General features: G+C 41.5%; 1 protein-coding gene across 1 annotated transcript in view; it reads right to left on the bottom strand.

The window, feature by feature from the left end:
- Positions 1-1,075: 1,075 nt before the first annotated feature.
- Positions 1,076-27,097, bottom strand: part of GPR137B (G protein-coupled receptor 137B) — a 55,490-nt gene continuing 29,468 nt past the window's right edge. Inside the window, 5 exon segments of the mRNA XM_043477032.1 lie at positions 1,076-4,982; positions 6,523-6,647; positions 19,133-19,261; positions 22,728-22,877; positions 26,094-26,316. Coding sequence (XP_043332967.1) covers positions 4,868-4,982; positions 6,523-6,647; positions 19,133-19,261; positions 22,728-22,877; positions 26,094-26,316 — 742 coding nt within the window. The 3' untranslated portion in view covers positions 1,076-4,867.

Raw genomic sequence — 27,097 nt, forward strand, 5'->3', positions numbered from 1 at the left:
ATCTCCAAATGGTTAAGTGTTCTGTTCTTTTTGACAGGTTTTCAGTCTGCAGGCCTGAAGCCCAGACTCTGGGCTAGTGAATGCACCGAGGGATATATAGTGGCATAAACTGAAAGGTGCTGGTAAAGCAGCACCTGTTTATGCTAAATGTACCCCGTATATACTTCAATTAATCCTTTCAAGGGTACTTATGACTGCAAAGAGACAGGACGGACTGTTGTAGCTTAGCAAGGTTCGTGGGAAATAGAGGGTCAGAGTGAAGAAGGGTCAGAGTGACAGGAATCAGTGGAGAAAGAGGCAGATTTTGGAGGTCATACAGGCTAAAAAGAAACAGGTCACAAATCTAGCTGAAAAGATCAGGCCACTCATCTGAAGTCTGGAGTGGGCTTTTAAAGTTCAGAGAGAGAATCTGTTCTACAGATGGAAGAGTCTAATATTCTGCATGGCAGGGCAGCCTCTGACCTGTCAAAAGAACATATCAGAATTGGAGAATAAAGAAGGAACGCTGGCAAGGAAAACAGAGGGGAGATCCAGCCACAGGTCAAGGGACAGAGGGAAGGAACCCAGGTTTAGAGAAACCAGGCAGATAGCATTAGGAGCTCTTGAGTCAATGGGCTTGCAACTAAGGACTCTGGCTGCCAGGTCATCAAGGAGGGGTTTCAGTCTCAGAACCCCACTCGGAATGAGCCCACAGAAGTAGTGCCCAGGCCCTGGGAGGACCTGGGTGACAGGAATGGGGAATGCACACAGTTATCTAGGTTGGGGGCACATGGACGACATTACCTAATGTTAAGGTATTTTGACCCTTTGATGCAAGGGCTCTTATGTGCCTGCTTAGGGGCAAGAGCAGGGTTAATGTAAGGACTATGCTGACTGGACCCATAAATACCAAGCCCAGGGTTTAGCACATAGTAAGTGTCAATTCCACTTCCTTACCCTCACTGTCCCTTAAAAAAATGTTAAATGTTTCCTCACTTTAATCAGTTTGTTTGTAGTCTGAGAATTCCACTATTTAGCTTGATCATTTCCAAAAGTTCCTCCATCTGTACTATGAAAAGTCTTAAGTAATATTACGCACAGTTAACAATGCTTTTAATTAACAAAATTCTCACCTATATGGGATAAAAATTAGAAATACATATTAGATGTGTCTTTGATCAGCCTTATGCTGGTCTATATTTTATCATGCAGTAATCGAAAGCAAAGCAAATTAAAAAAAAAAGTTTCTTGGAAATCTTGACAGCTTCAAATATTTAGACCCATTTAGTTCTAATACAAGTTCATCTTTATTGTCAAAAAGTAAAAGCAATATTTTTGTAATACTTAACTACGTAAATGTAAATGAGAACCTTTTTCTCAGAGTACTTATCATGCACTAGGATTTCCTAATTCTTACTCCTTTCCTCTTAAATAGGGGTTAATTGTTCAAGGCCAACAAAGAGCAGTTCTTTTGGATTTTGGTAGAGAGAAAATTTGGGGATATATTAGCAAGCGTGACTGATGTAAGCAGCTAAACACAATAGCCAGCATAGTTATTAACACTGCCTAACATATTCAAGAAAGAACTGGCATAGCTAAATGTGACTGATGTGTGTATATTGTCAGAATCAAAACTTAGAGTTCACAGTTGTGTGTGAACACACTAGATGTTTTAATCATCAGCTCAATTAAATGGGTTCACTGTAGAAAGGGAAAAAAGCCAATGAAAGATATCTACAGGCAGACCTCATTTTACTGTGCTTCATGTTACTGCCCTGCAGATACTGCATTTTCTACAAATTGAACGTCTGAGGCAACCCTATGTGGCTCAAGTCTTCCGATGCCATTTTTCCAACAGCATTGGTGTCTCTGTCACACTTTGGTAATTCTCACAATATTTCAAATATTTTTCATTATTATTGTCATTGTAACATGTGGTCAGTGATCTTTGTTACTATATCTTGCTGAAGATTCAGATCATGGTTAACATTTTTTAGCAGTAAAATATTTTTTAATTAAGGTATGTGCGTTGTTTTTTATATAATGCTACTGTGCACTTAAAAGTATAAATGTAACTTTAAAAAAAATATAGACCATTGTTATTTATTGAATTTGTTACAATATCGCTTCAGTTTTTTATGTTTTGGTTTTTTGGCTACTCAGCATGTGGAGTCTTATCTCCCCGACCAGGGAATGAACCCTCACCCACTGCAGTGGCAAAGCCCTAACCACTGGACTGCCAAGGAAAATCCCTAATTTTTTATGCACTGGGAAACCAAATTTGTGATTCATTTTTTTGCAGTATTTTGCTTTACTGCAGTGGTTTGGAACCACACCTGCAATCTGCAAGGTCTGTCTGTACACAAACCAGTTGGCATTCTTTAGACAGTTAACTCCATAATTAATCCTATTGTGTATATTTCCAGTGGATGCACAAGAATATTCATATGCAGCCTTTTAGTGTTGAATCAGACTTAGCTAAATGACGGTACAAAATTTTTGGTGATATGGCCTCTACCCCATTCTTAAACTTTCACATTATGGGTGGGGAGGGGATAATTTCATCACATTGCCTTAAAACAAGAGGATGTTTGGGTATTTTAGAACCAATAATCTCCATTTCTTGTCTTCTCATGACCTTTAGTATTTCACCTAGGAGTAGGGCTGTTAGTGTACTTGGCAGCACAAGTAAATAGAAATTTAAGGGAAACTTAATTTTCCTTTCTATACCATACGTGCAACATTTCAGAGTAAAAGTGATCATTTACTATGAGAGAGAGTTTGTTACAATCACAGTTTTTTATATTCTAGATGTGTTTACAATTGTACTTTAGCATTACTTTTGAAAGGGAAGAGAAAAATAGGCACTTAGGACATTTTTATCTTTTCCAATAAAAATAATAGTTCAAATAATACTAGCAGCTTAATCATAAAAACAGACTATCAGTTAATGCTGAGTATTTCAATCTTCCTGCCAATAACAACAGAATAATAAAATATTTGTATGTCATAGGATGAATATAGGACTTGTATGATTTTAGTAATGTTTTAAAAAATATTATCTACCCTTCAATGACCTAATACTGAAGAACTGCACTACTTCTTGAAAGCATGACTTAGAGGATTTTTAAGCGTTTTCTGAGTCTTCATTTAAATTCTAAGTATCATTAACAAAAATAGTATGAGAAGTAGGGTGTTCTTAAAGCTATTTAGAATAACAGCTTATAATATTTTAAGGCAACCTGAATTATCAGTGCAAATTTTGCTTCACTGTAGAGTTTTCCCTGGCAGTAATTATTTTAAATATGTGACCCAAATTCTTCCACATATTGGAAAGCTTTCAAAGAAGTTGTTGTGTGATTATGCAGGGTGAAGGTATCCCATACACAAGAAAAACCCTATTGTGACCCACTGAAAACTCGAAATTCTGATTTTAAATACCATCAGAGTAAGAGAAACAGACTTGATCCCTATGAAGTCAATGCCCAGAGATAAGTTATTTCTGAAGGTCAAACTGGGAAGTAAGATATCAGAAATGGGTTTCTCCATGAGGACGGAACTTACTAAGTTCCTTTTCACCTGCCCCTCCCTCTCCCAAAATATGGTACTTTCTCTTTGGTAATAATACTTCCTCAGTACCTTAACCCCCCGACACAACCATGTACAGCCTTTTATTATAGGCAGTTTTATACCTGCAGGCTATATATATATATATATAGTCTTGGAGATCTTTAGAATGGCACTTATGGTTGGGGAACTATTTTTATGACCTGTGCTTCACTTAGATGACAACTTACAAGTAGTGGTCTGGAACATGCCCTTTTCCATGACTTAAGAGGCAGGCTTCATGCTATAGAATATTGCAATGCTACTATTAATACCTTTTTAAACATGCAGCTTCCAGTAGGCTGCTTTCAGAGCTATTTAAAAAGAAAGGGTATAATTTTAATATGGTTGGAAACTAAAATAAAACTGTTAGAATTCCACATAGACATTCTGGCTCAAAGATGCAGGGATATCTGTTATTCATCCCCTCTTAAGAACTTCTTTGTTCAGTCACAAATGTTCAGTAAGGTGGAAAAGGTGCAGTCTTACATTTTGAGGTAATGGCTATTAGATTCACTGGGCTGACAAACTATGCAAAAATCTCTGAATACAGAAGAGGAGGTTTAATAGTGTAAGTCAATTCTATCCATGTTTTTAACATTATCAACTTATCATTGAAGTGTGTACCTCAGCACCCTGTTGAAAGGATTAAATTTTGGCAAAATTTAGGAGATTCTTTGAGGAACCAACCATCTGTGCTTTTCACACTGTAAGGAACCAACTACCTACTGTGTAGTCTGCTGACATTCTGCTGCATTATAAATTTCAACACTTGAGTTGCAATTGGCTTCCTAGATGTCAACTATACTTAGAGTCTAACAGAATCTTAGTGACCTGACGAGGTAAGGGTCTGAGGAATACTTTAGTCCAAAAGCCTTTAAAAAAAAAAAAAAACAAAACCATCAGACTATATACTGTATACTTTTAAAGTGAATTATGCATAAAAGTCTGTGCAAACTATGACATATATTGCAATAATATTCTCAAAAAATCCTAGAATATTTTAGCATTAAGTTATATAAAATACATCTTTATAAAAGTACAGAATTTTTTAAAGTTTAAATTATACTCACGGAATAGGCAGCCAGGCTCACTTTTTAGTACTAAAATAAGATTTTATCAATCTAAATTATTGCTTAGTCCTATGGAGCCATCAGAAACCTATAACAAATTCAAGTCCTATTTCTTAAGGAATCATGCCCTAAAAATTCAGCTGTCATTAAGTTAGTCCTTCTGAAACATTTCGACTGAGGCATATCTTCCATAAAACTGTTAACTGACGCTACCCATGGCTTGGTTTGTCAGGATCCAGAATTGAGTCTGGTTGTAAAGTTCCTACTTGTGCCAGGAAGCTGTTCGCTGTTTGTTGTCCCCAGTCGTAGTAGTCTGGAGCAAAACTTGAAAAGGAAAAGAGAGATTTCAATGACTTGAAACATTATGCTGACTGTTGATGACAGGCCTATTTTAGGTCGACAGAAGTGGGCTTCTTATAGATAATCCTAAAGCTTTTCAAGGTAGTTTCTTGAAGCTAGTTTTCCCACACCAGTGCTAGCTATGCACAGTGGCTAGAATACCTCCCACAAAAGTCACCTCAACTCTTCAGAGCCTGGAAGAGTAGTGTTACTGATATACATAGTAATACCAATCACTATGTATATCACAATGCTTTAGCCACAAACTGTATCTGAATCCTAATGGAGAGTCTAACTCACTACCAGTGTGTTTTTGGACAAATAACTTCTGTGCCTCAATGTTAATCTCTGTTAGGATGGGAGTAATATTAGGAACTAACTTGTTGGGCTTTTGTGAGTTAAACTTTTAGAACTGTAAAACTTTTAGAACATACAGTATCATAATATACAGTCACCACTCAGTCATGCACATTGAATTATTGGTGTTCTATTACCGTTTTCCCCTATGTAATGGAAAGGTCTGGCAGGTAAGGGGTTAGGGCTGCTCCAGCAGATACAGGGGGACATAAATAGGGAGCCGGCACTGCAAGGGGGTGACTGGATAAGAGGACAGTTTTAGGGAAGAGAGTTAGGACACCTTTGACTTCAGGAAGTCCTTCTAGTTCTCCCTTCCTTATCTGTGTTCTTTAGACCTTCTGACCGGATGGATGGTTCTGCTCTTTTTCCCTAATGCCATCTTTTCCTCTATCTGACCAGGATGTCTGCACTCCCTGATCCACTGAGAGAGCAAGGTATTCTCCCAGCTTTTCCTGAATTCTCCTGTGCCTACAGTAAGGGCTCGTTTCAGACTTCTTATGAGGTTTTCTAAGGATTTTACTGTTGGTAATAAAGAGCAGAAAAGCAAGCATATCCTCTATCATTTTACCCCAGGAGGAAAAGAATTTACCTTAAAATGTTAATGACAGGTCTTTAAATTCACAAAGGATTACATAAGACTGGCTTTCACTGCAAAAAACCCCACTCGGCCTGAAGCTGTCCTTTCATAGGAACAGCCAGCAGAGAGAGGAGAGAGGAGCTTGGCAAGCATGAGGTCAACGCTTTCTGCTCCTCTCTCCCCTGCTGGCCTTAAAGCCCCAGAGTGAAAGAGGGCACAGGAGCACTGGGCCGTGGAGTGTGGCTGAAATGTCCCTGGGCTGGGGCGGGGGAGCAGGAGGGAGAGCAGGGGGCAGAGAAGAGAACCCAGGAGCTACCCCACCTCCTGTTTGCAGACCGTGACCACAACCATGACCTTGGCAGACGGTAAAGCACATGGTCGCTGGAGGGAGGGTCTCGACTCTGGCTGCAGTTAGTCTCACCACTCAGGTGTTTCCCCTCCTTTTTCTGTCTGCCTCACCTCCCAGCTCCAGGGTTTTAAGCAGACATTCTGCGTCACCCCCCACCCACCTCTTAGTCTGAATCTATCTCATTGGCTGGGCCCTCAGCCCCCTAGCCATGCCCCCCCAGTAGGAACTAGGTAGGGTCTTACCTTCCCTGAAGTCCCTGAGGGGCAATGTTCCAGGCAAGGTCATCATCACTGTCATACCTTCGAGGGTTGTCAAAGAAGTAAGATCTGGGGCCAAATCCATGGCTGGGGACCATTCCAGGGTTTGTCTGGAGGGACAGTTTAATTGTTCAGTGTACTTTCAGTCACTGTGCCTTGCACAAGGCAAAGATAAATGACATCGCTTTCTTGCAGGAGACTAAAGATGCTGTATTCAGCTGAGTGCACACACCTGTTCAGCTGGAGTGTTCACTTCAGTTGCTTTTATATTGAAGAGGATTAACTTTTTCTCTTATCGGTATGGACAAAATCTCGCAGAGTTCTGCTTGAAGCAGTGAATTGTTGTTGTGTTACTCACTTGGTCATGTCTGACTCTTTGTGACCCCATGGACTGTAGCCCACCAGGCTCCTCTGTCCATGGGATTTCCCAGGCAAGAATATTAGAGTGGGATGCCATTTCCTTCTCCGTGGGATCTTCCCGACCCAGCGTCGAACCTGGGTCTCCTGCATCACAGGCAGATTCTTTACAGCCTAAGCCATCAGGGAAGCCCCACAGCAAAGAATTATCACTGTGTGTAATCTCTCACAGAAAAACTAGACAATACCCCAATCAGCCAAACTAGACAGTCCCAAATAAGATCTAAATCTGTATAATCATGTGGGCATTCACAGCAATGAATTAAAATAATGAAATGACGAAATTTTAAGAGTTTCTTAGCCAGTTTATACAATGTGCCTCTCCTGTTTCTGTCCCCAAGCTGAGTTTACCGCGTAAGAAAATCACAGTTACCCACAGGGCGCTGGTTCTAGGACCCCACACAGATACCCAAATCCAAGGGTGCTGAGATCCCTTTTATAAAATTATATAGTACAGTCAGCCCTCAGTCTACGCGGCCTCCACATCTGTGGATTCAACCTGGCCTTTGTTTGGCATCTTTGTCCATATCACTAGTGGGCCATTTAAAAGTTAACCAACAGAGTTTGAAAAAAGGTTATTATGGGATGGGTATCTATATGTGAATTTCTGCTTTTCTAAGGCTAATCTAGCCAAACACAGGAAGCAAAGCAGAACTTATACAAGGTGGAACACCTTCAACTTTACTGTTTGTAGCAGTTCAAGAATATCTATACATAGAATGAAGTTGAACGCTTACAGCACACACGCATACAAAAAGTAACTCAAAATGTATCAAAGACCTAAACATAAGAGTAAAAACTATAAAATTCTAAGAAGAAAATATAGGGGCAAATCTTCATGACCTGGCAAAGAATTTTTAGATATGTCACCAAAAACAAGCAACAAACCAAAAAACATAATCTGGATTTCATCAAAATTAAGTGTTTTTGCTTCAAAAGATACCATCAAAAATGTGAAAAGACAGCCACACAGAGAGAAATTATTTGCAAGTGATGTATCTTACAGGAGTATCTAAAATATATAAGAACTCTTACAATTCAATAGTAAAACTACAACACAATAGGAAAAAGTCAACTCAATGCAGGGAGCTCAAATCAGGTGCTCTGTGACAACCTAGAAGGGTGGGAGATGGGAGGGAGTTCAAGAGGGAGGGGACATATGTATACCTATGGCTGATTCATGTTGATGAATAGTAGGAACCAACCCAATATTGTAAAGCAATTATCCTCCAATTTAAAAAAATGTTTAAGTGGGCAAAGGATCTAAACAGCCACTTTTCCAAGGAAGTTATACAAATGGCCAAATAAATACATTAAAAAAAATACTTGACATCTGTAGTCATCAGTGAAATGCAAATTAAAAGACAAAATGAGATACCTATCACGGTGTCCAGAATCAAAAAGCCAGATAACGACAAGCACTGGGGAGGATGTGGAGGAAACTTCACTATTGGGAATAAAAACTCTCTGGCAGTTTTTCAAAAAGTTAAACCTAGAATACCAAATGACCCAAGCAATTGTACTGCTAGATCCATACTGAAGAGACATGAAGACCTATGTTCAAACAGAAACTTGTAATGAATATTTATAGCAGCATTATTCATAACAGTCAAGAGATGGAAACGACCCAAATGTGCATCAGTGGATGGATAAACAAGATGTGGCATATCTGCACAACGAAATACTGGCCATAAAAAGGAATGAGGTACTAATACATACTACGGTGTGGATGGACCTTGAAAACACTCTGCCAAGCGGAAGAACCAGTGACAGAAAGTGGCATGTTATATGATCCCATTCTTATCAAAGTCCAGAATAGGGAAATCTGTAGACACAGAATGGAGATCAGTAGTTGCTTGGGGACAGGGGGATGGGGCATGGTAGATAAAGGGTATGACGTTTCTTTCTGAGGTGATAAAAAATGTTCTAAAAATGGTGGTGATAATTGCACATACCTGAATATATCAAAAACCATTTAATTACACACATGAAATGGGTAAACAGTTTGTTGTATGGAAATTATATCTTAAAGCTGTTTAAAATATGTGTATTTAAAATACGTGTGTATATATATACACACACACATATAAAATGGAGATTCTCAAACTTTACAGTGCATTCAAATCACTTGGGGTGCTTATTAAATTATTTAAAATGTAGATTCCCAGAGCCTACCCTGAGAGATTCTCAACTGAGTCCAGGACATGGCCTAAGCATCAATACTTTGACCAAGCAAGCACCCCTTGGGGTTCTGATGTGGATCCAAAGAACCACACCTCTACTACACTGTTACACTGGCTCCAGTGATGTCAAGTATAGAGGCTTGGTTATACCCATTGTATTCTGGATACAAATGGTAGAGAACATTTTTTAAAAACACCCCACCTGCAGGATGTGCTCTTTTAAAAGTCAATGAGTATTAGTTAAATTACAAGTTTCTCCCCAAAAGAATATCTTACTTTTTTGTCAAATTACAGAAGTTACAGATTGTTATTCAGTTGCTGAGTCATATCCAACTCTTTGTGACCCCATGGACTGCAGCACTCCAGGCTTCCCTGTCCTTCACTATCTCCTGGAGTTTGCTCAAACTCATGTCCATTGACTGAGTGATGCCATCCAACCATCTTATCCTCTATCGCCTCCTTCTCCTCTTGCCCTCGATCTTTCCCAGCATCAGGGTCAAAGTTACAGATAGTAATAGGACTATTACTGAGTCATTAGGAATTTAGTTTCTTCTCCAAACCTTATTATGCTGAGGAAAGCCACAGTGCAGGACAGAATTAAAATCATGGACCTGACTTCCCTTTCAAGATGGTGGCATAGAAGGACCTGTGCGCATCACCTCCTGCGAAAGCACCAAAACTGCAACTAGCTGTTGAACAACCATTGATAGCAGGATGCCAGAATCCACCAATAAAAGATACCCCACATCCAAAGATGACGAAGCCACAGCAAGATGGTAGGAGGGGTGCAATCACAATGAAAAAATCCCATACCCGCCAGGTGGGTGACCCACAGACTGGAGAAGAATAATACCAAAGAAGTTCTCACACTGTTGTGAAGATTCTAAACGCCATATCAGGCTTCCCAGCCTGGGGATCCAACATAGGGACTAGGAATCCCCAGGGAACCTGGCCTTGAGGGTCAGCAGGATTTGATAATAGGACTTCCAGAGGACTGGGGGAAATAGAGACTCCAGTCTTGGAGGGCACAAACAAAACTGCGTGCACCAAGACCCAGAGGAAATGAGCAGCGACCCCACAGGAGACTGGACCAAAATCCCTGCTAGTACTAGAGGGCCTCCTGTGAGGGCATGGGCTGGCAGGGGTGTACCACCGGGATGGGGGGCACTGGACGGTCCCCGTTGGCATAAACCCTCTTGGAGTTTGCCACTAACCACACCATAGAGGTTAGACCCCAGGACTGGGTCGCCTCAGGCCAAACAACTACCAGGGAGGGAGTGCAACCCCACCCATCATCAGATAATTGGATTAAAGCTTTACTGAGCAAGACTTAGTTTTTCCCAGTTCCTCCCATCAAGAAGCTTACACAAGCCTCTTAGCCTCATCCATCAGAGGGCAGACAGAAGAAGCAAGAAGAAACACAGTCCCACAGCAGCTAAAACAAAAACCATAGTACAGAAAGTTAATCATGATGAAAAAGCAGAAAGTTATGTCCCAGATGAAAGGACAAGATAAAACCCCAGAAAAACAACTAAATAAAGTGGAGATAGGCAACCTTCCAGAAAAAAATTCAGGATAATGACAGGGAAGATGATGCAGGATCTCGGGAAAAGAATAGAGGCAAAGATTGAGAAGATATAAGAAATGTTTACCTAAGACCTACAAGAACTAAAGAACTAACAAACAGAGATGAATAATACACTAGAAGGAATCAATAGCAGAATAAATGAGGCAGAAGAACTGATAAATGACCTGGAGGACAGAACACAGCCACAGAACTGAATATAGAAAAAAGAATGAAAAGAAGACAGTCTAAGAGACCTCTGGGACAACATTAAATGCATCAACATTCTCACTATAGGGGTCCCAGAAGAAGGAGAGAGAGAGACAGGACATGAGAAAATATTGGAAGAGATAATAGCTGAAAAATTCCTGAACATGGGAAAGTCCAGGAAGTACAGAGAGTCCCAGGCAGAATAAACCCAAGGAGGAACACACCAAGACACACAGTAATCAAACTGACAAAATTAAAGGCAGAGATAAAATATTAAAAGCAACAAGGGAAAAACAACAAATAACATACAACGGAACTCCCATCAGGCTATCAGCTGATTTCTCAAGAGAAACTCTCCAAGCCAGAAGAGAATGGCACGACATATTTAAAGTGATGAAGGGGAAGAACCAACAACTAAGAATACTCTACCCAGCAAGACTCTCCTTCAGATTTGAAGGAGAAATCAAAAGCTTTCCAGACAAGCAAAAGTTAAGAGAATTCAGCATCACCAAACCAGTTTTACAACAAATGCCAAAGGAACTTCTCTAGGCAAGAAACACAAGAGAAGGTCTTTTACCTACAGAAAATAAACCCAAAACAATTAAGAAAATGGTAGTAGGATCATACATATCGATAATTACCTTAAATGTAAATGGATTAAACGCACCAACCAAAAGACATAGACTGGTTGGGTGGATGAAAACGTGCATGTATGCACTTCCATTTACCACATCACTCTACCTGATGCCCCCAAATTGTACATAATTATTTTATATTTTTAAGTTAGTCATGTTCCCATTATGGCTTGCAATTATAATTATCTTTTATTTTTTGTCTGGCTATTGACTGTGAAAACTGATAAACATCTTTTACTATTGTGATTATGTGACTATTACTCACTTAATACCATTGTATCATGATTGGTCAACAGAAAAATAAAAGAACTCTGTCACCAAAACTAGGATCTAATAGAAAAACCTATAATCATTTTTTAAAATCCAGATGCATATAAGAATTATCTTGAATTTTTTTGAAAAATACAAATGCTCAGTCATTGCTTTTTTTCTCCAGAGCTCCAGATGTGTTTCTAATGAACAGTCATGCTTAAAAACATCTGGACTACATGATGATCTTCTACTTTTATCTAGTTTGTTTCACTTTTTCTATTTCATATTCAGTGCCCCCATTTCATTTAGTTTATGTTCTCCAATTTCTCCATCTCTCTTTTTTTAATATTCTTTCTCAAGCCTTTATCAGGTATAGTAGAAAAGCTTTTGTATACATAAATATAAATATGTATAATATATATATTTTGGAAAACTTATGAATTTTTGCCTAACTTAAAAAACTATGACATTTTGATTCCACTTGTTTGACTTAGTATAAATAGAATGCTAGATTTCTAACTAAAAAAATAGATAAGCAGCAAAGGTTTAATGTATAGCATAGGGAACTATAGTCAATATCTTGTAATAATCTATGATGGAAAATAATTTAAAAAATAACACGTGTACTTGTATAACCGTATCGCCTTGCTGAGCACCTGAAACACTGTAAATCAACTATACTTAATAAACACATATATTAAAAAAAAATCATGGACCTGGGAACCAGGATGCCTCAGTTTGAATTGGCGCTCTGTCCCCTACCAGCCATGACTCTGGGCCTCAGTTTCCTCATCTCAAAATGAGTATTATATTCATCTAGTTTACAGAGCTATTGTGAGAATTAAAGAATTTAGTATATTTAAAATGCTTAGAACGAGGCCTAGCACATATAAGTGCTACACAGTTGTTAGCTATTTTTACCAAATACTGTATGTAATAATGCTTTTAACCCTGGCGGTCTTGCCCAGGGGTATTTTATGAACACCAGGGCTTCACCAAGCCAAACCTGACACTCAGATTTACCTGCTAATGAGAATTACTTCATGACTACAATATAAAAAAATGGGAAGGGCTTCCTATTTATGATTTTACATTGTTCATGCTGAATTCACTCTCGGGATTAATCAGGAGATAATGTCCTTTAGGGAATAAAGAATCATTTTCACTCATTAACACGCTACTGCAGATGAGCCCAACAACTGCTGGAGGTTCCTGGGATGCTTTCAAGGATCAACAAGGTCATACCTATTTGCATAATTAGCATATTAAGAAGCTATTTACCTTTTCTATTGTGTTGACACTGGTACCAGTGATGCAAAAGCTGTAGTTAGCAAAAAAAAAAGCACGTTTCAAAGCAGTGACACCAACTGTTCTAGCAGTTACTGTGCTCCTCACCACCACACAGTCACAGTTTAAAGAACATTCACTTAACAAAGCAGAAAAAACTGGCCACTGTAATTTTATTACCAGAAAAAGAACTTGTACAACTCTGAGCTATATTTATTTTTTTCACGCAACATGACGGCTTCATGACAACCCTGGTTTTTCAGCTGTGGACATTTGGCAGACACCCTCTCAAAAATGAATGAACTGAGCTGTAAATTCAAGGAAAACATGTGACTATTTGTTTTCACTGATCAAATTTCACCTTTTAAGCAAACAAAGCTTTGGAAACCTTGTATTCTCCACCGTGAGGATGACAGGTTCCCAATATTTGATTTTTCTGATGATCAGTGGTGAGATTAATGAATGAGATGTTTTTCTTATATTGTATAATGGAAATATAACTTTTGAAAGATATGCATAACTCAATAAACCAAAATTTTCCAAGTGACCAATACATGACATGACAAAACCATGCATGGGTATAAAGATCCATTCAAAGTGCAAGGTAGACGGGGAGGAGAGAAGATGGCGGAGGAATAGGACAGGGAGATCACTTTCTCCCCCACAAATTCATCAAAAGATCATTTGAACGCTGAGCAAATATCAAAGTGCAGGGTAAACCAACAGATGTTAACATAGAAAACAACATGAAAAGTTCACTGATACAGTTTTAGATTCCAAATTGCAGCTAAGGAATCTTAAGAAACCATACCTCATTGAGTTTGAGTGTATATTAAAAAATACTCACATTTATATTAAAATGTGAGACTTGATTTTCTTCATATACTTCAAAACAGCATTTCACAACAGAAGCAGATAGGAGAATCCAGCTGTCTTCTATTAAGCTAGACATTAAAAAGAGTCACAAAATTTAAACAATGAAGAAGAACTAAAGAACCTCTTGATGAAAGTGAAAGAGGCGAGTGGAAAAGTTGGCTTAAAGCTCAACATTTAGAAAACTGAGATCATGGCATCTGGTCCCATCACTTCATGGGAAATAGATGGGGAAACAGTGGAAATAGTGGCTGACTTTATTTTTTTGGGCTCCAAGATCACTGCAGATATGATTGCAGCCATGAAATTAAAAGATGCTTACTCCTTGGGAGGAAAGTTATGACCAATCTAGACAGCAGATTAAAAAGCAGAGACATTACTTTGCCAACAAAGGTCCGTCTAGTCAAGGCTGTGGTTTTTCCAGTAGTCATGTATGGATGTGAGAGTTGGACTATAAAGAAAGCTGAGCACCAAAGAACTGATGCCTTTGAACTGTGGTGTTGGAGAAGACTCTTGAGAGTCCCTTGGTCTGCAAGGAGATCCAACCAGTCCATCCTAAAGAGATCAGTCCTGGGTGTTCATTGAAAGGACTGATGTTGAAGCTGAAACTCCAACTTTGGCTACCTGATGCAAAGAGCTGACTCATTTGAAAAGACCTGGATGCTGGGAGAGACTGAGGGCAGGAGGAGAGGGGGACAACAGAGGATGAGATGGTTGGAAGGCATCACTGACTCAATGGACATGAGTCTGAGTGAACTCTGGGAGTTGTTGATGGACAGGGAGGCCTGGCGTGCTGTGGTCCATGGGGTCATAGAGTCGGACACAACTGAGTGGCTGAACTGAACTGAACTCTTCTCACTAATTTGTTTTGGAGAATATAGTTCTTTTTCATAAAAAAAATTATGGTAACACATTATGGGTTTATTTATAATTAATTAACAAATATTTTTAAAAATTACACATATACACAGCTCCAAACTAGCTTGTTGGTGTACTCAATAACTTATCGATGCGACCCCAAATAGCCAAAGCAATCTTGAACAAAAGGAACAAAGCTGGAGTAGGCATCATGCCCCCTGATTTCAAACTATTTTACAAAGCTATAGTAATCAAAACAGTATGGTATTGGCATAGAAACAAGACACATAGATCAACAGAACAGTATAGAGAGCCCAGAAAGAAACCTATGAATATACGGTCAACTAATTTACCACAAAGCAGTCAAGAAGAGGCACTAAGGAAAGAACAGTCTCTTCAATGAATGGTGCTGGGAAAACTGGACTATAATCTTACATCATACACAAAAATTAACTCCAAATGGATGGAAGACTTGCATGTAAGACCTGAAGCCATAAAACTAGAAAAAAGGATTGGCAGTAAGTTCCTCGACATTCATCTTGATGATGATTTTGGGGTCTAACTCCAAAAGCAAAGGAAACAAAATAAAAAATAAACAAGTGGGACTACATCAAACTAAACAGGTTCTGCACAGCAAAGGAAAACCATTAACAAAATGAAAAGGCAACCTACCAAATGGGAGACAATATCTGCAAGTCCTAGACCAGATAAGGAGTTGATATACAAAATATGTAAAGAACTCATACAACTCAATAGGAAAAACAAATGGTACCACTGCACTCCTGTCAGAATAGCTACTATCAAAAGGAAAAGTGTTAATGAGGATGCAGAGAAAAGGGAATCATTGTGTATTGTTGGTGAGAATATAAATTAATGCAATCACTATAGAGGTTCCTCAAAAAATTAAAAACAGAACTACCACATAATCCAGCAGTTCCTCTTTTGCATACTTATCTGAAGAAAATGAAAATATTAATTCAAAAGGATATACACATCCCCATGTTCACTGAAGCATTATTTATAACAGCCAAGATATGGAGACAAACCAAATGTCCACCAATGCATGAATGGATAAAGAAACTGATATGCACGCAAACAAAATATTCAGTCATAAAAAGAATGAAACCTCCTGATAAACCACAATGGCAAAGAATATGACAGAGAATACATATATGGATAACTGAGTCACTTCTCTGTACAGCAGAAATTAATACAACACTGGAAATCAACTATACTACAATACATTTTTTTTTAAAGAATGAAATCTCACTATTTGCAAAAATATGGTTGAACCTTGAGGGCACTATGTTAAGTGAAATAAGTCAACTAGAAAAAGGTAAAAGATAAATAGCATATCATCTCACTTATATAGGGAATCTAAAAACAAACACCAAGCTCACAGATACAGAGAACAGATTGGTGGCTGCCTGAGATAGGAAGGAGGTGGGCGAAATGGGTGAAAGGGGTCAAAAGATACAAACTTCCAGTTATAAAAATGAATGAGTCATGAGGATTCACATACAGCATGGTGACGATAGTTAATACTGTACTGCATATTTGAAAGTAGCTGAAAGAGTAGATCTTCGAAGTTCCTATCACATACACAAAAATTTGTAGACTATGTGTGGTAATACATTAGTTGGACCTATTGTGGTGATCATCTTGCAATATATATAAATGTCAAATCATTACACTGTATACCTAGAACTACTAAATCAATTATACCTCAATAAACAAATAACAACTAATAATGTATCAGTGTAAAGTATCCTGAGGCCAAAAAGTTTGGGAACCACTGCTCTAGATAATACCCTAAACAGTAGATATATTCAAACACAAGAGCCAAGTAACCCCATATACACATAGGGTGTATTAAGGCTGCACACGTCCCTGGATAATGCGACCTGAGAGGACAGATGAACTACCCATTTTATTCTGTCTTCATTTAACTCATTATTTACCATGGAATTTTGCAGAAACTAATGCCTGTGGCTGGCGATTTTTATTTTGGCCAGCCAAAAAGTAATTCTGCTATTTCACTAACACTTTGTGGGTTGTTATGTTCAGTGATTGCACCTGTCACACCTGTAAAGTCTCCTCCGGCACCGTGAGCTTCATTTTCCCTTTCCATATCAGAACCAATCACTTAGGCTTTCTGTCTTCTTTTGGGCTAATATTCACAATGTCTGAATCAGAACTGTATTTTGCAGAACTATCATCTTTGGAGACACTAGTATACAGGTCACTCAGATAATCAGAGAAAGGATCTGCATAAAATTCACCAGAAAATTCTTCATTCAAAATTTCGAGATGCATCATTTTGAAAATTTTACAGTAATAAATTTGCATTTATAATATACACAGGGTTGGAACAAAAATCTAATGGAGCAAAATGTGAATGATAATGACAATCATAAGCTATAGAAGGAACCCTTGATTAATTTTAAGCTCTAACAACTTGGCACAGTGATGTCAACTGTACCACTCTCTAAAAACATGTTGTCTCTGGTCAGTAATGTTTGGGTAACAAAAGACATATTAATGCATCTCCAGTCAATAATGTGTTAATAAAATAGTACTTTGAATGACAGTCTTTCACTCCTTAGGACTCAGATGTCCACTCTCTCCTTCAGACTGCCTTGGATTTTGGGAGTATAGTTGCTAAGCCTCTGACATACTAGGAAGTGGTGAGAAGGCTATGGAAAGCCAAGGAGAAGCATAGAGAACAGCGGGATTTTTGTTAAGAGGCTCCTCCCAGAAAACTTCAACTTCTTCAGAAAAGGAAGAAAAATAATGCACTGGACTCTAGCCTAGAGTCCAATGCCCACTCTCCACATGTTTCTCTGCTACCAATGCAAAACAATTTGAGTCTGACTTTACAGAAGCTGTCAGGTGTTTCCAATGTCAGGAAAAGTCAGCGGGGGCATAGAATTGCTGTTCTGAAGCTAAAAATGGCAAAAGGAGAGGAAACTGACCCTCAGATCTGGAAAATGGTGCCCACTGCCACTCTATCTTCAGGGGCTCATGGGTCAGGCTGCAGTTCTCCACCAACCACCCCATTCCAGTCTTTTATTTTATTTTTTTCCTATTCCTGGCTCATCCAGAGATGAATAAGAAATAGAAAACGCAAGTTGGTCATGAAAACCAATGCTTTCCTTGCCACCCACACTGTGCTCACGTTGACCAAAAACCATCACTCTACTTTTCTGTCTGCTTCCCTGGTGGCTCAGACAGTAAAGAATCTGCCTGCAATGCATGAGACCCGGGTTCGATCCCTGGGTTGGAAGATCCCCTGGAGAAGGGAATGGCAACCCACTCCAGTATTCTTGCCTGGAGAATCGGATGGACAGAGGAGCCTGGCGGGCTATAGTCCATTGGGTCGCAAAGAGTCGGACACGACCAAGCGAGTCACACACACACACACATTTTCTGTGGGCTTCACAGATCACTGTTCTACCACTAGTTCCTCTGGGTGGAACAGTTCATGGAGCAAAACTTCCACGGGCTCCCTCACACTACCAGGTTTTGCATTTTCTGCCCCACTCCCATAAGGACATTTATATGAAGCTGGTTGACCAGAAATGTGACTGAGTTCGGGGAGTGATTTAAGCATTCTTCACAATAAAGCTGTATTCCCTACCACCCCCTCCCCTAATCACCATCCAGCTCAACACAGGGGTGAAGAGCTGAATTACCATTCTCTATTTTCCTTGGCTAAAATAAAAGCTTCTATATTTGGTTCATAGCAAGTCAAGGCACAAATACTAGTGAGGCAGCTATTTCATTAGAAAAAAGTTAATCACTATCTCTAGGATTCAAGATGCAATTTTTTTTTTTTTGGTAAAATTAAACTGAAAAACAAATTTCCCTCAAAAGATAATGAATGGAAAAAAGTCTCAATTAAACAAAGGAACTTTTCATATTAGAATAAGATGGAAGAAGATATCAAAAATCTAAGAAAAAATTCCAACTGTAGGCTTTGTCATTAGAATTAGGAGATGTTTTCTGCAAAGAATCCACCTGCAATGCAGGAGATCCCAGTTCAATTCCTGGGTCAGGAAGATCTGCTGGTGAAGGGATAGGCTACCCACTCCAGTATTCTTGAGCTTCTCTTGTGGCTCAGCTGGTGAAGAATCAGGAGACCTGCGTTTGATCCCTACGTTGGGAATATCCTTGGGAGAAGGGAAAGGCTACCCACTCCAGCATTCTGGCCTGGAGAATTCCATGGACTGTATAGTCCATAGCGTCGCAAAGAGTCAGACACAACTGAGCGACTTTCACACTCACTTTCTGCAAATACAAAGTGGTTTACTTACAAGGTCCTTTGTAGAATTTCTGACTCGGAAGAAGTAGACTACTAAGGTGGTAGGTAAGAGTTCCCACACAAAGAGGACCACTCCAAACACTATGTATCCAGCATCTCCCAGCTGATTCTTCAAATCTGCCTATTGAAAAGAGAGGGAAAAAATGGAGAGTCACCAGACTGAGGACAGAATAAGTTTGATTCAGTTCTAGTATGACAGAGACTAAATCTAATACAGTGTAATTTCTTCCCCCTAAAACACGCATGTTGAAATCAGGTACTGTTAATACTACTGTGCCAGACCTTGGTGGTGGGATGAGGGGTGGCGGGGTGGGGGGGGGCAGTTATTTAAACCATAGTGGATAGATAATTTTAAAAATGTTTTATTTAGTTTTTGACTGCTGGGTCTTCATTAATGCATGGGCTTTTCTCTAGCCATGGTGAGTGGGGGCTACTCTCTAGCTATGGCGCTCAGGTTTCTCACTGCAGTGGGTTCTCTTGTAGAGCGGAGGCTCTAGGGCTTGCAGGCTCAGTAGTTGTGGCACACACACTTAGTTGCCCCTTGGCAGGGTGGGTCTTTTGGGACCAGGGATTGAACCCACGTCCCCTGCATTAGCAGGCAGATTCTTAACCACTGGACCACCAGGGAAGTCCCAGGATAGACAATTATCTTCTTCGAAATACTCAAAGACAGTAACTGCCAATCTCTGATGCTTCATTCCTTCACCCTCCAGGAATCTTCCTTACATCCAAATAAAGTCTCTATGCTGACTTTTCTTCAACAACTGAATAATGATAATGTCCTGCTGCCTTCTCCCAATTCGTTTTTAAAATCATTTTTTGGCTGCACTGTGTGTCATGCGGGATCCTAGTTCCCCAGCCAGGAATCAAACCTGTGCCCCTTGCATTAGAAACATGGAATTCTAACTACTAGACCACCAAGGAAGTCCCTCTCCCAATTCTTTTATTAATATTTATTTATTTATTTGGCTGCACCAGGTCTTAGGTGCAGCATGTGAGATCTATCTAGTTCCCTCACCAGGGATCGAACCCAGGCACCCTGCATTGGGAATGCAGTTTTAGCCACTGGACCATGAGGGAAGTCCCCCACCTCCCAGTTCTCAAGAGCAGCATATCACAATAATAAGCCTTAGTCTCATCTTTGGAATAAACGTGTCAGTTTTTAAATTTCTCTTCACATTAACCACATACTATTATTTACATTTTAAAGCCTACAGCAGGTTAGACTGTCTAGAAAAGCCTCCCAGTCCAGGATGCTGGCCTCCTGGACCAGTGAGACAGTTGAGCAGATGGGGTGTAGCAGTGCTCTTCTCTCTGAAGGGCAGAGGGATGGTGTGTGAGGCTACTTCTGGGAAAGTCTATCAGAAAGGCCGGCATTTCAAAGGAAGACAGAAACGTCATCAAACCATAAAGGGGCAATCCCCTAAACGGAATCCTCTTACCTTCTCTACCATATTATGTTTAAAGTATATGCATACACGCTAAGTCGCTTCAGTCTTGTCTGACTCTTTGTGGCCTCATGAACTTGTACCCTGCCAGGCTCCTCTGTCCATGGGATTCTCCAGGCAAGAATATTGGAGTGGGTTTGCCATGCCCTTCTCCAGGGGATCTTCCTGACCCAGAGATGGAACCCAGGTCTCCTGCATTGGCAGGCAGGTTCTTTACCACTAGCACTGCCTGGGAAGCCTTCAAGTACAGTACCCAAAACCAACCTCATTCCTCTTCAGAAAGATGACTCAAACTCTGCACTGAAACTCCACCCACATGTCTCAAAAGTGTGTTGTGTGTGCTTCTACCATTCTACACAAATAACCTGCAACTTGGGGCCATCTGCTTGCTCCTAGATTATTCTGGCTGCAACACATAGATCTAGATATCTATAAACAAACAGCCACCCAAAACAACAGAATTGTGTTGTTTGTGATAAAAATTTGTGATATTTTAAATTCACTGTAATTATAAGCTCTTACTTGAAAGAAGCATTGAAATAAGTATCTTGTTAAAACCAAATCCTTGTCGTTTAACGGGGAGAGAGTCTCAGATTGGGAAGATGAGGATGTTCTGGAGATGGATGGTGGTGATGGTTGCATGACACAGTGAATGTACTTTAATGCCACTGGACTGTGCACTTAGAAATGATTAAAGTAGTCAATTGTACCTACATGTTACCATGATCAAAATCCTCTGTGTATCATGAATAAGTCTCTAATTTATCACTGTTGAATGTTTAGATTTTTATGTATTTATTTCTCACAACAGGGCACAGCTCCACCAGTGCCCTGCCCACCTTCCTGCCATCCTACATTTGTGCTGTTGGTTTGATTGGTAGTGATTATTATTGTTGTGGTTTGACTCCAGTCTAATGCTTTGTACGAGCCTCTTACAGATTTCATCTTGCCCTCAGCTGCTGTTGTTTTTTGGTAGAATATGTCTGTCTGTCTATTTAAGCTGCACCGTGTGGGATTTTAGTTCCCTGATCAGGGATGGAACCCGAGTCCCCTGCACTGGGAGGGTGAAGGCTTAACCACTGAACCAACAGGGAAGTCCCTGCCATCAGTTTTAACTTATCACAGTCATTTTCTTCTTTCCTCCAGAGTGTTAATTCAAGGTTTGACCACTGTTGGGATTTTAGAGGTGGATTTGTCTATCGTTGGATATTCAGTGTTTACCCAGGAAAATCTCAGGAGCATTTGCAATTCAACCCAGTAAACTCCTACTACAGAAGCTTCTATTTCTTTGCCATAATGGCTTCCCTGTGCGGCTCTTTTCTTCAGTGGACATAAACTCCTACATGGAAGGATGGGTCTGTTCATTTTTGTGTCTCTGGCACGTTGTCCAGGGCTGAAGACAAAGAAATGATACTTTTCAAACTAGAGAACACTGATTAATTCTCATTCTTTTTTTTCCTTCTCTTTCTGTTTGGCCGTACCATGCAGCATGTGGAATCTTAATTCCCCAAGCAGGGACTGAACCCATGACCCCTGCAGTGGAAGCACCGAGTCTTAACCACTGAACAGCCTGGGAATTCCCCTCTCAGTCGTTTACATTTTGAGCTTTTGCGAACATGGATGCCATACTATATTTCATTACCTTTGTTCATTTGTTTATGAATTTCTAGAATACATTATAAAAAAAGTAAGAGTTTCATACTGAGATGTAAAATGGGCTCTTTCTAACCCCTTAATATCCTTGGTCACTTTTGTCTACATTTCTTTCGCTTACTGCTCCATTAAAAAAAAAAAAATTCATTGTTTTATGTGTTTTCTAACCTGAATACAATTCATTTTTATCTTTGCAAATTTCACCCTTTAATTACATTTATATAAAAACACTTAAAAATTTTAAGTACTGCTTGACAAAATCCCCAGAATGTAGCAAGGAGAAGTGTGTCTGTTTTCTAATTTTCTCAGAAGATGTGTGAGCTGGAATAAGGCAGGTACTATGATCCCGTTTGACAGGTGAGGATGTAGACACCACCCAGTTAAGTGACTCCCAAGGTCACCCAGCTCTTTAGCAGCAGGAGCAAGGCGCTGACACCTCTCTGCCACAAGGCATGCTGCCAAGGCAAGGATCCAGTGCCCACTGACCTGGTCTGACACATTGTACCAGTCGTAATCAAAGGAATGGACATTCTTGCTCTGAGAGAACGACAGGATGAACAGGTTGTAGCAGGCCCGAGAGGTGTAGAGCAGGATGACAGTCACGCCGATGGCGGTCACCTGGCACACGGAGGAGCCCTGGAAAAGCCGGAACCGTGAACGGGGTCCCCAATCCGGGCCCAAGACCACAGCCCCCTCCCAAGCATGGCCTGTGTTCAGAATGGCTAAACCCTCCCAGCTTCTCTTCCACTCCCAGACTTTCAACCCAACTGCAAGCCTCCCCTCACTACACACCCACCCTAAAACTTCCAATTCTCTTCAGAGAGATGCTTCAAAACCTGAAAACATGAACTATTTGCCTAAGACCTAGGCTTGGAAGAGCAAGACAGTCAGATGACCTATTTGGTTAAATCTCTAAGTGCCGCTGCTCAGCTCCAAGGATGCTCTGAGCTTATGAGCTCAGGGCCTGCCCCCTGGCTTGGAGACAACAAAACCACCTCAGAGGGATGGCAGTCTGGGGACAGTGGAGCTGTGGACAGTGGCTCTGGGTGAGGAGCATGTCTTCAAGACCCAACTATCCTAGGCTGGGAAGGCTGGAGTCCCAGTGTGATTCAGAGCTTGGGAGTGCGTGAAAATTGGTCATCTGTGCCCCCACTAATGAAGCTATCAGTGTCCAAAGTTAGCTAAATGAGCTCTAACTAGAAACAGTTGTTGTCATTTAGTCACTAAGTCATGTCCCGCTCTTCTGCAGCCCCGTGGACTGTAGTCCACCAGGCTCCTCTGTGCTTGGGATTTCTCAGGCACGAATACTGGAGTGGGTTGCTGTTTCCTTCTTCAGAGGATCGTCCTGACCCTGGGATCAAACCTGTGTCTCCCACACTGGCATGTGGATTCTTTACCACTGAGCCACCAGGGAAGCCCTGGTGCTCAAAACAGTTAACCAAAAAACTAAAATTCATTTTTGAGTTTTGCACTTGGAAGTCACTAACTAAATCTAAGCTATTATTTTATTTTGCCAGTGGTAGTCTATCAGATTGTCTGCACAGAGGTGATCTAAATCTGACAATCTAAAATGTGACCTCTCCTATTAAAACCACAGTTCTGTTTTGTTTTGGCCGCACTACAAGGCATGCAGCATCTTAACTCCCTGACCAGGAATCGAACGTGAGCCCTCTGCACTGGAAGCATGGAGTCTTAACCACTGGATCACCAGGGAAGTCCCCATAATTCTGTTTTCAAAAAGCCTTGAATAGACCTTATACAGGAGACAGTGTAAATAATAAAGTTAAGGCAAAGTCAAGTATAAAATTTGTCAACATTTATCAATGAAAAAAGGACCCTGCCACACTAACTTTTCAGATTTTGCAAAAGCTCAGGCAAATCACAGGCTACCTTGATGAAGAAGGCTTTGTAATTCTGAAGTTAGAGGCACAGATTTTAACCTCCTGATGGCTGCTGAAGACCAAGTATCCTAAGACGCAGAGCTGCTCAGGTCTTCAGACCAGCAACATTACAACCACATGGGTTCCCTGGCAAGGGTTAGGGTACCACAGAATTTCAGAAGCAGAGGAGCTATGAAATCACTCAACCACCTTACATGTGAGAAAACCAAGGCTCAGTGGGCAACGTGCTGGTGGGGCCAGGGGCCCATGGCCAAGTGAGAGCCCAGAGCATGCGCTCTCAACTCTACACATCACCAGGCTCCTAATGAGGGGGAACTGGGGACCAGGCTGGTGAGGGGCACTTCAGAACCACCGCACCAGGCAGCACATCTGCCCCTGTCTGTAACTCTGGGGGAAGAAAGGAGAAAACAGGGACTCCAGGGCTGGGGGCACAGCAGTCAAACCAGAGAATGTGAGGGACTGCCCTCTCAGGGTGCGGTCAGGCCACTCAAGGGGACTGTTCTACTGGTCTCTGCACATGCCCTGCCCGACCAGCGCCTGCTTCTCCTACACCCATTCACATGACTGACCTTCCTATGGACTTGTCCCCAGGCCCAGCTGGTGACTGTTCTTATCAAAGTGGTGGCGAGTGTCATGCCCCTCTGCTGTTTTCCCTGGTAACTGACAAGCCCATGCGTGCTCAGTCGCTTCAGTCATGTCTGACTCTTCGTGACCCCATGGACTGCAGCCTGCCAGGCTCCTCTGTCCATAGGATACTCCAGACAAGAATACTGGAGTGGGTTGCCATGCCCTCCTCCAGGGCATCTTCCCAATCCAGGGATCAAACCAGTGTCCCAAGCATCTCCTGCATTGCAGACATATTCTTTACCATTGAGCCACGGATCACACCTGACATCAATTCCCTCTGCAACTGCTCATCCTCCTTCCCCACCCCCAACATTGGCGCAAAGCCCGCCAGCACATCCTGCTGCCGTCCACTGCACATGTGGAATGTTGCTCCATGACACTGCTTCAGACGTGTAAGATCCCCGATCCATTAAGCCATGGCTGACTCCAGGCTCTTTCCTCAGTACTGAAACTGGGCATGACCTGGCCTTGCAGGCCTATGGGGTGCGGCCCAACACACGGTCTGTCCAACTCCATCTCTGAACCGTCACCATGAGAGGCCTGCTGTCCTGAACCCCAGGAGCAGCTCCCCCTGTTAAGGGGGACCCTCTCAGGGGCACAGTCAAGGCAGGGGTGCTCCTGGATCTGAGTGTCTGCACGACGACCTGGTGGTAAAGAGGACAGACCCCAGAGCCTAGAGCCAGGCTGCTGCAGCCACACCATGGCTCTGAATCTCCTGGCTTGTGTAACCGAGGCCGAGCCTCTGACATCCCGTGCCTTCGTTTCCCTAGGTAGGTGGCACCTATTCCCCCTGAATTTTGAAGGTTACAGTCCTAGCTACATGCAGAGTGCTTATAAAAGGGCTAGGAACAAAGGGAATACAAGCTGTGTGTTTCTAACAATATTAGTGGCATAGACAATGCCAGGGGTCCTCTAAACTCTCATCTAAGCCTCTGTATCCAGAAACCAGAGATTTACCTCTCTGCCTGGAACTCCGCACACTCCAGTAAACCTCGAGCCACCACGAGTCAATTCTTCTCACAGAGTTCAATGAACTACACGGCTCTGTGTCTTGGCAACCACACCACAGCTAATCATTTGCAAGAGGTCAGGTGGGAGAGGCATTGGTTGATTTCTGTTTTCTCTTGCAAACCAGGGAACTTCTTTTGGTGGAGGTGAGCCTCACTGCACAGTATGTGGGATCTTAGTTCCCCAACAAAGGATAGAACCTGTGCCCCCTGCATTAGGAGTGCCAAATCATAACCAATGGACTACCAGGGAAATCCCAGAAAACTCTTTTGAGAATAAGTCTAATGGTCGGATCTCAACCACGTGTCCGCCTTACCTTAGACTCCAAGTAAATGTTGGCCAAGGACATCTTGGAGATTTTGTAGAGGCAGATGGACAGGGAGACGGCACACAGCACAAAGAGCGTGTCGTTGATGGCCACGCGCACGGACACGATCACCTTCCTCTCCCAGGTGCCCGTCTTCACCAGCACCGCACAGGTTAAATTCACCAACAGGAAAACAAGGCTGATGAAGAGCGAGGCCAGGTAGAGGGGTAACCTGGGAAGGAAGAGAGAGAGGCTGAAGGCAGCCTTCCCAACAAGCTTCCTGTACATTCTAAATCAATCCCCAAGGAAACTGTGGATTTTTGAGGTTTTTTTGTTTGTTCGGTTTTTGGTTAAATGCTAGAAGCAGAACATGCCAAAGTTAACACTTAAGAGCTCGGAGTTTGGGGTTGGATAGATGCAAACTATTCCATTTAGAATGGATAAACAACAAGGTCCTACTGCATAGCACAGGGAACTCTACCGAAAATCATGTGATAAATCTTAATGGAAAAGAACATAAAAAAAGAACGTATATATGTGTATAACTGAGCCACTCGGCTGTACACTAGAGACTGGCACAACACTGTAAATCAACATTTATGCTGCAATGAAAAAAAGGGTTCGGACTTTGGAGGGTCCCCAGATTTAAACGACAAATCAACTACAAGCAGTGCCCTCGCGGAGGTCCTCTACCTGGGCCCCGCTTCCCCACTCCCCGGAGGCTGTGAGGGTCAGAGGGGCTGTGTGGACGTGGGCTGATGCATGCGCCACTCACAAGGATGGCAGAGCAGGGCCGGGCTCCGAGGCAGGGATGGGATTCGGGGGGAGCACCAGCCATTCTGCATACCGAGAGCCTGGGCAAGGTGGCCCTGGGTGAGCCCTGGTGTCACCATCAGAAAACAGCCCAAATGACGCCGACCTTGCCGGCAGCTTCTGAGGATTAGGCGAGATAACGTTTTAAAAGGGTTTTAGCCCCCAAAATCATCACTTCTGGGCAGCACCCCCTCTGCATG

This window comes from Cervus canadensis, chromosome 8 (assembly GCF_019320065.1).
Source record: "Cervus canadensis isolate Bull #8, Minnesota chromosome 8, ASM1932006v1, whole genome shotgun sequence".
Classification (NCBI taxonomy): Eukaryota; Metazoa; Chordata; class Mammalia; order Artiodactyla; family Cervidae; genus Cervus; species Cervus canadensis.